Source organism: Lolium perenne, chromosome 1 (assembly GCF_019359855.2).
Source record: "Lolium perenne isolate Kyuss_39 chromosome 1, Kyuss_2.0, whole genome shotgun sequence".
Classification (NCBI taxonomy): Eukaryota; Viridiplantae; Streptophyta; class Magnoliopsida; order Poales; family Poaceae; genus Lolium; species Lolium perenne.
Genome location: NC_067244.2, coordinates 240,614,288 through 240,627,362, shown reverse-complemented (window position 1 = coordinate 240,627,362; position 13,075 = coordinate 240,614,288). Strand labels below are relative to the sequence as shown.

General features: G+C 47.3%; 1 protein-coding gene and 1 long non-coding RNA gene across 5 annotated transcripts; both read left to right on the top strand.

The window, feature by feature from the left end:
* The first annotated feature begins 639 nt into the window (after nt 1–639).
* Nucleotides 640–5,624, top strand: LOC139835019 (uncharacterized). 4 transcript variants are annotated; one of them, XR_011750708.1, is made up of 5 exons: nt 640–3,404; nt 3,492–3,556; nt 3,676–4,745; nt 4,871–4,918; nt 5,136–5,624. It is a non-coding gene; the product is annotated as an uncharacterized lncRNA (long non-coding RNA). The 4 variants fall into 4 exon arrangements; XR_011750709.1 differs by having other exon boundaries at nt 3,676–3,761; nt 4,509–4,918; nt 5,136–5,323; XR_011750710.1 differs by having other exon boundaries at nt 3,676–4,555; nt 4,677–4,918; nt 5,136–5,323.
* Nucleotides 5,625–8,489: 2,865 nt separating this feature from the next.
* Nucleotides 8,490–11,595, top strand: LOC127327390 (UDP-glycosyltransferase 76B1). Its single transcript, XM_051354158.2, has 2 exons — nt 8,490–9,280; nt 10,649–11,595. The coding sequence occupies exons 1-2, from the start codon at nt 8,779–8,781 to the stop codon at nt 11,524–11,526; spliced, it is 1,380 nt and encodes a 459-aa protein (XP_051210118.1). The 5' UTR covers nt 8,490–8,778; the 3' UTR covers nt 11,527–11,595.
* Nucleotides 11,596–13,075: the final 1,480 nt, after the last annotated feature.

Genomic DNA, 13,075 nt, shown 5'->3' with positions numbered 1-13,075 from the left:
TGGTCGATGTAGGCAGATAGGACTCGTCCTCGAGAGGGCCTAGAGCTTAGGGGAGGGTAGGTTTGGGGCTGTGTCGGCCCGCGCTCCAATAACATGTTGGCAATGCTTCTCATGGCACATCCTAGAAGCTCGCCCGGCAGGGGTAGAGCTAGCATGTAATCAATGGCGTCAACTAACACCAATGATATTTTGTTAACCCTCCTAAAAAATCAGAAAAAATTCCTAACTATGTGTAATGCCACCTAGTTAATATAGATGGCTGACACCAATGACAAAAAATTTCTAGCTTTGTAGCTGTTGCCTGGTGTTCATGCCGCACGTGTTCTGCCGCACCTCTTCTGCATGACCCGTCGACCAGCGGCAACCACTCGTCGCGTGGCTCGCGCCAAACAAAGCGATCTGTTTTGTTCTCGTTAGATAACCGAGCGAAAACAAAGCTAGCATTTTTGCTTAAGCGGTGGCATTATTGTAATTTCAACTAAAAAGATATATGTGTGTTGCGTCGGGTCGTGCAACAATTTATGCAAAATCGGTCATCCCAGGAGTAGACCCCCACAAGCCCTTTTTATTTATATTTTTCTGAAAATAAATTAAAAAGGAATTTAGGAAGAAATCAGCCAAACCGTACCAAATTAGCAATCCCCAGGCCAGCGGCAGAAGCGGCCCAACCCTATCCCTTCATCATCCTCTTTCTCCACACACGAACCCAACCAGCACCCCCGCACGCGCTTCCCTTCCGCCGCCGCCTCTCCGCCTCCGGCAGACGCCACCTGCCGACGTCCAGGGCACTTCTCGCGCCGCGCCTCACCTTGCTCCAAGCCAGCCGCGCCGCCGATGCTCTATTGGCCGACGCAGTCTACCCCCGCCAGAACCGCGCTCCGCCGTCCTCCTCGAGGTCCTCATCCAAATTCTCTCTAGCCGGGTATTTTTTTTTATAGCCTGGGCGGCAGATCTTTTCCAATCACCATGCATATCCTCACATCGTCCTTTTAGAAGAGGAACCAACGTCATCTTTCAGTTCTCCTTTCAGATTACAACACCGTGCAGCTTTTAGGCAGCGGATTTCAGACCAACCAATGTTGCTACTTTTGATTCACCTTGCTGATATTCCACACAAATTCAAACGTATATAAACTGGTGGAAATCATTGTGAGGGAGCAATGTGGGACTATTTAACACAGAATGTCTAGCGATTTTTTGGATGAATTGGATTGATGCTTGCGTGCAAGCGCTTCTGCGAACGATCGGGCCGGCCGTCGGTGACTTTCTTTGTGGGCTTAGTTCGGTGACGAGAAGGGCCCAGTTCGGTGACGAGAAAGACAGGTGCACAGCACGTTTCTTCTTTTAAACCGTTTTCACTTCCCGGTGGCATTTTCTGTAAAATGTAAATTGGTGGGAGGGCAAAACAGTCCAAATAAAAGTTGGACGAAAATTTTGGCAGAAACCTTAGCTCCTTTATTATTAGGTATAGATAGCAAACTACCCGTGCGTTGCTACGGAAATAACGAATTACAATCATATATATATATATACTATCTGATTTTAAGTTATAATAGACAATCTCGCTGCCAGGCGGTTCTAGTGGAAAAGCGAGAGACGTCCGCCAGATACGCAAACCTGACGCATATTTAGACCGCGTTTGCATCGCTACGGACGTCGCCCCGCTGGAGCGGGTAACAGTCGCATTTCCGGTCACCGCGGTCACCCGTTGGAGATTCCCTCGTGAGCCAAATAACCTTGGAGGTGTGTGGTGGTATTCACTCGGGAGGATACGGTGTGGAGATCAAACCACAACTTACACATTACCATTCTAATCTTAATTCAGCTGACACGCGAGAGCCTTAATCCGTGAGATCACAAAAAAGTTAGCATCGTCCAATTAGTCAGCGCCTTATCCTCTTATCCAATTAGTCATCGTCCAATTAGTCAGCGCCTTAATCCGTGAGATCACAAAAAAAAGTTAGCCATGTAACCAAGAACAGAGAAAGGGGGCACGAAGATGAACCAGGTGTCAGGATAAACATCGCTAAATAGGAGACTACGGCGGCAACGCGCAGCTATTCCCAGTCCTCCGCCCCCCTCCATGATCTCCTCCACGCAGGCAGGGACGCCGCCCCTGTGCTGCAGCTCGCCGACAGGTCGCTCCTGCTTCCGATTTTGTTCAGGGAAAGTTCCGGCCTCTCTCAGCGCTGCTCTCCCGCTGCCGATTTTGGTCGGGGAAGTGAGGCGCCGGTCCTCCGCCTCCCTCGCCGATCTCCTTCCACGCCGGCAGGGACGCTGCCCCGGTGCTTCAGGTCGCTCCAGATTTAGATTTTGGTCAGGAAGAGCTCCGGCCTCTCCCCACGCCGCTCTTCCGCTGCCGATTCTGGTCGGGGCCGCGAGGCACCGGAGGGGACACCGCCGGGACGCAGAGAGGCGGAGGTTGCAGGGACCGCGATGGGAGGGCACCGGCGGCGGTTTGCTCTGACTTGGTGGATGGTGGGCTCAATGGGCGTCCCTGTGTGCTTTTTTAATGCTCAAAGAGGTAGCGAACCGTTTTCATAAGCGGTGGCAATCCCTGTAATTTTCACGCAAAATAGGGGCAAATTCTGACGGACGACGGAAACCCTTTTTGCTTTATTATTAGGTAGAGATATAAGTCTTAAGCTTCTGGATGAAGGTAGTACCATATAGAGAACAAGCAAGTGCGTGTACCCTTGGCCTATGCCAGGGCGCTCCACGGTAGCCCCATGGCGCGCTTCCTTCCCGAGCCGTTCGATCGAAGGGCGAGCTCCGCGACCATCTCGGCTGTCCGTTTCTCACAACTCGAGACAACAACACCCGAACGAAACCCTAGCGTCCACCCTGCGATTGCCTCGCTCTCTGCTCCCACCCTTTCCCCGCTCGCTGCCCCCCACCCTTTCCCCGCTCGCCGCCGATGCCCTCGCTCGCGCGCTCCGCCGTTTAGGAGCTTCAGCCGCTCCACCTCTCCCTCCTCGTAGCTCCCCGCAGTGCCATACCATGGATCTCGGCCCTTCAAGGTGCTCGGTTGCCGGTTGGCCACAGTAGGTGCGAGTTCCTCTTCCGAGCCCGGCCGCCCTTTGCGCCACTGCTGCACCACACCTTTTTCCCCTCATGCTTGGCGAAGATGGTCCGATGGAGGAGGTGGGACTGCGCCAGCGGCCGTGCATACAGATCTGGGTGTCACGGGATGGAGTAAGCGAAGCGGTCGCTGGCGGTGCGAGGGGAGGAGCCCGGCGGCTGGCAATGGCCGGCTAGGGGTGAGGAGCACCGGAGGAGAAGGAACAGGAGGGTACCTTCTCTATTCTCCTCTTGTTACGTGGCAGACTAAGCCTCAGGAGGAAGCATGGGGGTCGGAGTTGCATGCACGAAAGGCTGGAGACGAGGGAGGCGGAGCAGCAGAGGCAAGAACGTTTGAGCAACTCTCCTGTCTCTCCCTGTATTGGGTAAATGCATTTTGATCTTGCTTTGTTTATCTGGTTTTGTTTCAGGGTTCAGAAACAAAGAGAAGAACTACATTTTATGGTGGGTCTGTAGGAATATTTGACGAATGAAAGTATGACTTCCCTTCTCTGCTTCTTATTATGTTCTTAAAACTTATTAGGATGCATGGTCCAGGGTGATTCCGTTGCTTCTATATTTTCTCTTTGTTAACTGACTTGCATCCTTACCCAGGTATGACTCTGATATTTGGAAACCATTCAGCTGTTGATGGGACTGGGACTGATACGGATGAACGACGACGAGGACCAGCTGAAAAGGTTTGCTACATAGGTTGCTTTATCATGAGGCTGTCGTCTTCTCATAAACTGTATACTATGGAGAAAGAAAGCTGAACTTTGTTTCCCAATCGTGTAAGTTGAGCTAGCTGCATAAACACATATGTGGGAGGATTTATCCACTCTCTCAGCTTTTGCAAGCAAAATATTTTCAAACGGCAGCTTTAACCCTTTCTAGCCATATTCAAAGGAAAAGATTGTTTGTCAGTTTAGTACTTTGACTTCTAGCTTAGTGTCCAATGAGAGAAAATGGCACGACACCTTTTACTCAATGCCTTTGTTTAGGGCTAAGCTTGGCTAAACTTTCTTGGCTCATGCATCTATGTTGGTTCAGCTAATTTTTTAGATTACTTGGGTACATGGCGTTTCTTCTCCAAATAGTTGTGGCTACAAACAATTGGACTGTTATCATGTCAGTATCTGCTTACTGATGTGACCAAATCCATATATTATCGCAAATTATTAAGAGTGCTAGAAGAAACAATTGATGTAGCACCGGGTTAGTACTGATTATTTACACTTAGGAAAGATAACTCATTTACAAAGTGAAATATATCATATTGTAAGAAAATTTCTTACGCTTACAATGATAAGTCGTTTAGTCATTTACTTTTTTTAGAAACGGCATATCAATTCATTCCCAGAATATGTTTTATTAGTTAGTACTGATTACTTACTATCTCAGGGTACTCTAAATTACCACCTAAAATTATGTTTTTTCGTTCACAGTTTCTAGGCTGTGGCCACCTGAATAATCAGCCTCGATGGCCATGTAGGTAGTTCAATAATACTCACAATTTTATTCTTTTGGAAACTTGATTGCTGTGTTGTTCTTTTTTTCTTCTCTAGCACAATACGATGATTAACTTACTGCTACTATGTTCTGCAACCTAGCAGGGTTGAACTGTGACCGCTCTGATCATCAATTATGGAGTACTACTTGGTTTTGTGCCCTTTGATAATGCGGTAGTATGCTTATCTCTTGATTCTGCGAAAATGAGAGAAATTTGTATTCTCCTTATATGATTGCAAATTTCTTGTATTCATTACACTGGAATTTTTTTTTTGCTCCGCATATGATTTATGGGCAGCTGGTGTATCCTCTTTCTACAGATAATGAGTATTGCCTTTGGTCACAGGTAACTGTCCTCTTTCTATCTTCATTTTTTTTCCAGATCTATTAAAATTTTAGCTACCATTTGTGTTGTTCTTTGTTAAAAATTTAACGGAGAAGAGTTTAGATACCCAACTGGATGCACATGCATATTTTTTCATTGCTGAAGAACATGCATCTATATTTACTGGAATATACAGATTTCAATCTTGGTCAGAAGATTCCTCTGGTTTCTATTGTAGGTATCCTACCCAATGGAATTGTTGTTTGGCTTGGATTCTAGGCTGGTCTGGTGAAGCATAGGGCGAAGGATGATAGTATATATATTAAAGCCTATGCAATATGTAGTGCCTTGAAATATATATCAATGGCAAGGTATAATGCTCTGTAGTATATGTTTTTTTTAGACGGAAGGCTCGAGCAGAGCCCGGCTTTAAATTAATAAAGCCCCAACGGCAGAGTACACAGCCCACAACAACAGAGTCATACATCATACAAACACCAACCGGGCAAGACCGCCCCAAACTGAAGCACAAACACACACACACAAGGTCGGGGGTGCCCCAACACCACCGAAGCCTGACGCCGGAGATACAGAGCCACCAGAGAAGGGTCTAGCTGTCGCGGTCTCTGATGGTCGAATGGAGAGTGCGGATCCGGGTGACCGCCCACTCCACAGCTTCGCGGTCCTTCTTCCTAGCCACTAGCTTCCACACCTGCAAGTACATAGACATTTTGTAGAGGGCATCAGCAGGTTGGCGGGGAAAAACCCCGTCAATCGAGAATTTGTTCCTAAGATTCCAAAGCGTCCACAGCAGGGCAGCGCACGCCATCCCAAGGACCCGCTTTGATTGACCCCGTTGAGCGTGGAGGAGCCTAAAGATATCCGCGAAACAAGACGGGTTCCAAGTGTGGCCGAGCAGTTCCCGAACTGCACTCCACATGAACCGAGCGAGGGGACAGTCGAAAAAGATGTGATTGTTATCTTCAACTTCCCCACATAAGGCACAAAGACCCAGGGACGGCCCCCTACGCCTCCGGATGTTCTCATTAGAAGGGAGTCGTTTCCTAGCAAGTTGCCAAAGAAAAATCCGGACCTTTAAGGGGATCGAGAGTTTCCAGAGGTCGCTAAAGAACTTCGAGGGGGTCCCCTGGCAAAGTCTAAGGTACAAAGAGCGCACCGAGAACCTCCCCGAAGGTTCTAGGGCCCACGTAACCTGATCTGGAAGGGGGGAGGGAGATGGCACCCGAACCTCCCGAAGGAGATTGGCAAGGGCCACCCGGTCTCCCTGCCCAAGCTCACGGCGGAGCGGGAGGCGCCAAGAGGTACCGATGCGGGCAGCGGCAACCGAGATATCTTGGTCCGTGGCAACGGCGAAGAGCGTAGGGAATCGGTCGCATAGGGGTCCCGACCCCTGCCACCAATCTCGCCAGAAACTCGTCGTCTTGCCATCAAACACCCTATGCTTCGCTCCCAAGCGAAACAAGTGCTTAAGTTTCTGAATGGAGTTCCAGAACTGGGAACCCGGGCGATGATCGTCCAGCATGAGATCCTTATCCCTAAGGTACTTGCTCCTGAGGATATCCGCCCAAAGACCTTGTTCCCCAGAGTAGATCCTCCAGATCCATTTGACCAAAAGACAGGCATTCATGAGGCGCGAGTCAGTGATGCCCAGCCCCCCAAGGCTCTTGGGCGTGCACATCGCCGACCACCTAACCCAGTGGTACTTGCGTTTAGCACTGTTGGCTTCCCAATAGAAGCGGGCCCGGTGGTGGTCTAGCAACCCATGTGTCCCGTCGCTGAGGAGATAGATCGCCATAGCATGAAGCGGAATGGACGAAAGACAGGCGTTAGTGAGTGTCAAGCGCGCAGCCGAGGACATCAGTTTCCCCATCCAGGGGTCGGTACGCTTGCCCACCTTAGCCGTCAACGGACCCCAATCCGCCGCAGAAAGGGCTCGGTCCTTAATCGGAAGCCCCAAATAGGTAAACGGAAAGGAGCCCAACTTGCAGTTAAGCATATGAGCTATCCGCTGGCCTTCCCCCGGCGCCAAACCCATCACCATGACCTCGCTCTTGTGGAAGTTGATCCGGAGGCCTGACATACTCTCAAAGCAAAGGAGAATATACTTAAGATTGGCCACCGCCAAATCGTCAGGTTGGAACATGATGATAGTATCATCTGCATACTGCAAATGAGAGACCCCCCCAGGGATCAAATGGGGAATCAATCCCGCAATGTGACCCGCCCCTCTAGCCTTGTCCAAGATAGAGGCCAGAGCCTCGACGACGTAGTCGAAGAGGATGGGGGAGAGGGGATCACCCTGACGCACCCCGCGCCCATTGCAGAAGTAATTCCCAATATCTCCATTGATGGAAATAGCAGTTTGGCCCCCCGAGACCAAACTCAAGGCCCTATGGACCCACGCGGGCTCAAAGCCCTTGCCCAGAAGAACCTCACGGAGGAAGGGCCAGTTCACCCGATCATAGGCTTTCTCAAAGTCCAACTTCAGGAAAACTCCCCTAAGTTTCCTGGCCTTGGTGTCGTGGACGATCTCGTGGAGGGAGAGGACCCCCTCGTGGATATGACGACCCTTGATAAACGCAGATTGTGCCCGACTAATAGTCCTATGGGCAATCGGAGAGAGTCTGGTAGCATAAGCCTTAGCGACAAATTTGAAGATAACATTAATCAAAGCAATCGGCCGAAACTGTTTGATATTCTCCGCCCCAGAGACTTTAGGGATCAGCGTAAGGATCCCAAAGTTGAGCCTCGCAATGTCAACTCTCCCCAGAGCGAAGCCATTAGCGATGTCCATGATGAAGGGTTTCACCAGATGCCAGAAGCGTTTGAAAAAGGCCACCGGGAAACCATCTGGCCCCGGAGCGGTATCCACCTTCATGCTGGCCAGAACCGCATCGATCTCTTCCCCCGAGAAGGCGATCATGAGGCTGTCATATGTTAGTATCATTCTGTAGTATATGTTAGTATCATTCTGGTACTGAGGTGATAATTAGCAAGCATAGCTTAGTTCTATGTTCAGGTTGCTCCTAAATTTTCTTCATGTATGCATCTTTTGTCTATGTAAACATGTAAGTTTGTGTGACGCTTTGTTCAGGTTTGATCCACCTTTCCATCAGATGTTCTTTCATGTAAGAATGTTGGTCTATATAAAGAGCTTCAGGCTCTCAATAGATTATTGAGTTTTGTGTGCAAGCCGATCAGATCATAACTTGATTAACATGCACATTAATAGCTTTTTCCATGTATAAAGCAACATTACATCACTAAATATTAAATAGGAGTGTGATTGATCCGCCCAGCACCGGTGAGGAGGCGCCCCATGGGGCGCCCCAACCACTAGTAAAGATAGTCATGTGTGTTACTCTTGACTATGACTAGCCTAATACTCACTTATTTTGGGCATGGGTAATCCTAAATCTAATGGTTACGGGTAAATTTGGGTTTGGAGTTTGATTAACAGCCGGCGCCCTCTCCAACGGCAGGCTTAAGTGAAGCTTAGGGAACTGCTCGAGACGAGGCAGATAAAATTTTGAGAACCTTCTCTTCCCTCTCAAAAAAAAAAATGCTTTTCTGGTAGTGAGTTTTTGTCGGGACGCTCTAACCTTTTCTAAAAAAACGCATTCCCAAAACTAACCACGCATTCGAATCCTCGTGAAGGCCTCGCATATCTATCCATCCACACCCGCCTCTCCACCCGATTCAATAATGCGCTCATTAATCATCCTTTATTAAAAAATATTTTTTTAGAGCCAAACCAATTAATGCTCACGTTTTCTTTCTCTCATTCTGCATACAAAAACAACATATTGATCGATATCTCCATCATCAATTCCCGGTGAGTACAGTACTAGCTAGCATCCATGGCGAGTGCAGGCAAGGAGACTGCGGCGATCCCCGGCGGCGCCTGCCGGCGCGTTTTGATGTTCCCTCTGCCGTTCCAGGGCCACATCAACCCGATGATGCAGCTCGCCGACGTGCTGCACTCCCGGGGCTTTGACATCACCGTCTTTCACCTCCCTTTCAACGCCCCGGACCACGCGAGCTACCGCCTTGTCCCCGTCGGCACGGGCGTGCCGTCCGGTGACCTCTTTCCCACCGGAAGTGACGCCGACTTCGCCGGGGCGCTGCAGCGCATCAACGAGCGTCTGCAGGCGCCGTTCGAGGACATCCTCCGCGAGGTGCTGGAGGAGGAAGAGAGACCGCCGGCGTGCCTGGTGGTCGACTCGAACTTCCGGGGGATGCAGTTGGTCGCTGAGCGGCTGGGCGTGCCCACGCTGGTGCTGCGAACAGGCGGCGCTGCCTGCCTCGTGGCGTACATGGCCTTTCCGGCGCTCTGCGACAAAGGCGTCCTCCCTCCACAAGGTACTCCTAACTGTTGACACCAGTACACTGTACACCACTGTCTGCATAGAGACAACCGACAACTACTCCAGTAGAAGAGTACTGTTTTCTATGGTTGGAAACTTGGAATTGTCTCACATGTTTCATTAATCTTTTTTCCTTTTTTTCCTTTTGGAGAATGCTCAATTCCACGTATAAGGGCAAGTACAACGCAGGCGCTTATTTATCGACGCCAGGAATTCAATCCCATCCGATCGGCAGTTGTTTCTTGCAATCCTGGTTAGTAGGACGCTTAATTAGACGTATCGACGCAAAATGATACGCCGGACGCTTCCTTAAAAACACGCCTGTGGCACTAAAATCGGACGCAAGTTGTTAGAGAAAAAAGCGCCTGAGATTGGAGCCTGCCGTTGGAGTTCGTGGACTCTTGGCGAGGCGCTAGGATTAATTTTCTCGTTTTTCTTTGTTTAAGTGTCAGCACTAGCGCTCGCCATTGCACATGCCCTAAAGGTTTATTGCCAAATTCAGTTACTTCTAAAGCAGCAGCCCAGGCACAGAGAAATCTTTTGTTTGATCGACAATTGACATAGTAACTTCCCCTTGTTTTAACTGTAATAAAATATCATCAGCCCCTACCAAAGGCACTTGTTATTTTATAAGCTTCTTGTGTTCACACATTCCACTAGTAGTCGATCTTTTAGAGCATCTCTAGCCGAAAGCCTAAATTTTAGAGGATCAAAAGTTTCCCTATCATTTAGAAGAAGAGCAATTTTAGTCATCTAATATTTTGCTGTTCCTAGTCAGTAAGCCAGACCACTATTTTTAACTTCATAAATCCTAGTTTCTACTCCACTTTCAATCAAACACTTTCTATGCACTTCTAAACTGAGACAAACATAGTAAAACAAACACATACTCCCTCCGTCCTCAAATAAGTGGACATCTAGCCTCAAACTTTGTCCATAAAAGAGTGTACTTCTATATTCTCAATGCACTTTAAATTAGCAAAAGTTATTTCTCTCTCATCGCATGGAAATAATATAGTAGTACATGCACTTAGCCTATTGGAGTTGAAATATTTAAAGAGGAGAGAGATGTTGGTTGCATCTTCCCAATGCAATTTTTTTCTCTTTTTACTAATTTACCTTGAAAATCCCGCACGTCCACTATATTTGTGGACGGAGGGAGTATATTGATTCAAGCATAGTCACTTCCCCTTGTTTTAAGTGTAATAAAATATTAAGATATCATCAAGTTCCAAGCGCTGCGTGGTCGCGTGGAAGCTCACACGCATTCCACTACTAGTCTTTTCATTCTACTCATATTTAAGGTTCTTAATCCTCACATGGCTCGCCCACTGGATGATAACACTCTCTTGTCAAATTCCAGATGAATCCCAGCTGGACATGCCATTGGATGATCACCAACCACTCCGGCTGCGTGACATGGTGTTCTCAGCCACCACTCCACATGAGACGATGTCCACTTGCCTACAACGCATTGTAGAATCAGCGAAGAATTCTTCTGGTCTCATCATCAACACCTTCAGCGACCTAGAAGATGCCAGCCTCCGAAAGATCGCCGACGGCGCGGGCGTCCAAGTGTACGCGATCGGGCCGCTTCACAAGATATCTGGAGGTGCCCAAAGTAGCCTGCTGGCTCAGGATCGAACTTGTTTGGATTGGTTGGACAAGCAGGAGGCTGCGTCCGTTCTTTACGTGAGCTTTGGGAGCTTGGCATCCATGAATGAGGAAGAGCTAGTGGAGACTGCATGGGGATTGGCAAACAGCGGCATGCCGTTTCTATGGGTGATCAGGCCCAACCTGGTTCAATGTTCAGAGAAGGTAGGTCTGCCTGATGGCTTCCAGGAATTGACACGTGGCAGGGGAATGGTGGTGAGCTGGGCTCCACAGCAAGAGGTTCTTGGGCACCACGCAGTTGGGGGCTTTTGGACTCATAACGGCTGGAACTCGACATTGGAGAGCATATGCGAGGGTGTTCCGATGATCTGCAGACCCCATTTTGCTGATCAGATGATAAATGCTAGGTATGTACAAGAGGTGTGGAAGATAGGGTTTGAGTTGGTGGGTAAGTTGGAGAGGGGGAAGATCGAGAGCGGTGTTAGAAAATTGTTGGGCCAAGAAGAAGGTGAAGAGATGAGGCGAAGAGCAAGCGATATCAAGAACAAAGCATACTGGTGTATTAAGGAAGGAGGCACTTCACTAACTCAAATTGATATGTTGGTTAATCGCATAATGTCATTTTAAGCCTTTTTTCCATTGGGACAATATTCATTTACTATTTTCAGAAAGATTCATTAGCGAAACTTATAATCATAGATTTGTCTTTGCATATGAGTGAGCTCTATAAATCGCTTAATTCATTTTTTCCTCTACTCCATACAACGCAAGCTATGTATGTTAGCCGAGTCATATAATGAAGGAAAAGGATCCAATTCCGCCCGAGCCTACCTAACCTATACGGTCACTGGTTGCTCCACAAGCACACAGATAATTTTATTACAGCAATATTGAGACGCATGATATGATGCAACCCAACTTAAGCTTACCACTTGGCAAAATCAGAGCCTGGCACCGTTCCTCTAATTTGAGGACGGAGCGAAAGATTTGCGGACATGCTCCTCGTTTCCCCGCCAATTCAGCCAGCAAATCCCTCCATGCCCGATTCCGTCTCCAGTCCGTCAGGTGGTCGGTATAATACACATTTGTACATTTGAGTTGATTTGTCAATTTTAGACATAGGAATTGCAAATCATTTTGTTTTTTAACATATGAATTGCAAGGCATGTTGTATGTAATATAGGAATTGCAAACACCTGAGATGAGTCCATCCATGAGAGTTTCGATGAGTCGGTTTTGAGCCTTCCCTTTGAGTATCATAATGTTGGTAGCCATGTCCAAATTTTTACTGAGATGTGCTAACATTAAAAAACAGGAGTCGTAAACTTTGCTTCAGATGTTCTTATTGTTTTTTTAGATAGACTCCCACTACCATATTCAATTTTATTTAAGTGATTTGAATCATTTGTTGCCTTCAGGGCTATTCATTATTTGTTTAATTATCATAATTTGGATGATAGTATTATATACTGTGTGACGTTGAAATAGTAACTTTGATTTAGATTCCTGTTGGAGTAGTCATGCATATTCACATTTTAGAAGGCCGATTTTGTCATATCTGTCTTGGCTGGAAACGTGCCATAGTTTTACCATTTTTCTTGTAGTACCGGTATTACTGGATCTTTTATGGTGGTGCCCATGCTATACCGGTACATACCGAAAAAAGGTTTGCGTGTTTATCGCAAAACTCATTTGTGGTAAATTCACATCATTCAAATTATCTTGGTAGTTGGATCTAAATATTATGGCTAGGATTTAATAAAATAGTATTAGTCACCTAACTTATTTGATACGGTTAAAGTTTATTTTGTCAGATGGACCCGCACAAAATATTATTAGTCACTATTTATCACCTAACCTAATTGACACAGTTGCTATTGATTATGTCATCGTCTTGAACGTGGGCCTGCAATTATTTAACAATTCATGTAGGACCCTATGGATCGTTGTGTCACTAAAGAAAAATCAAACATTATGTTGGTAGCTACCCCTGGATAGAACGTGGTAATTGCAAAGAAAACAATAACGTGGCTGAGAGCAGGCTCAAAAGTGGTGCCAACCACCTCGAAAAAAAAAGTGGTGCCAACTGGAAACGCAAAACCTGCTAGGATACGAGTGGTTTGCAAAAAAAAAAAGAGTAACATGATCAGTATTGTATGTTTGTGTGCTTAAGTAC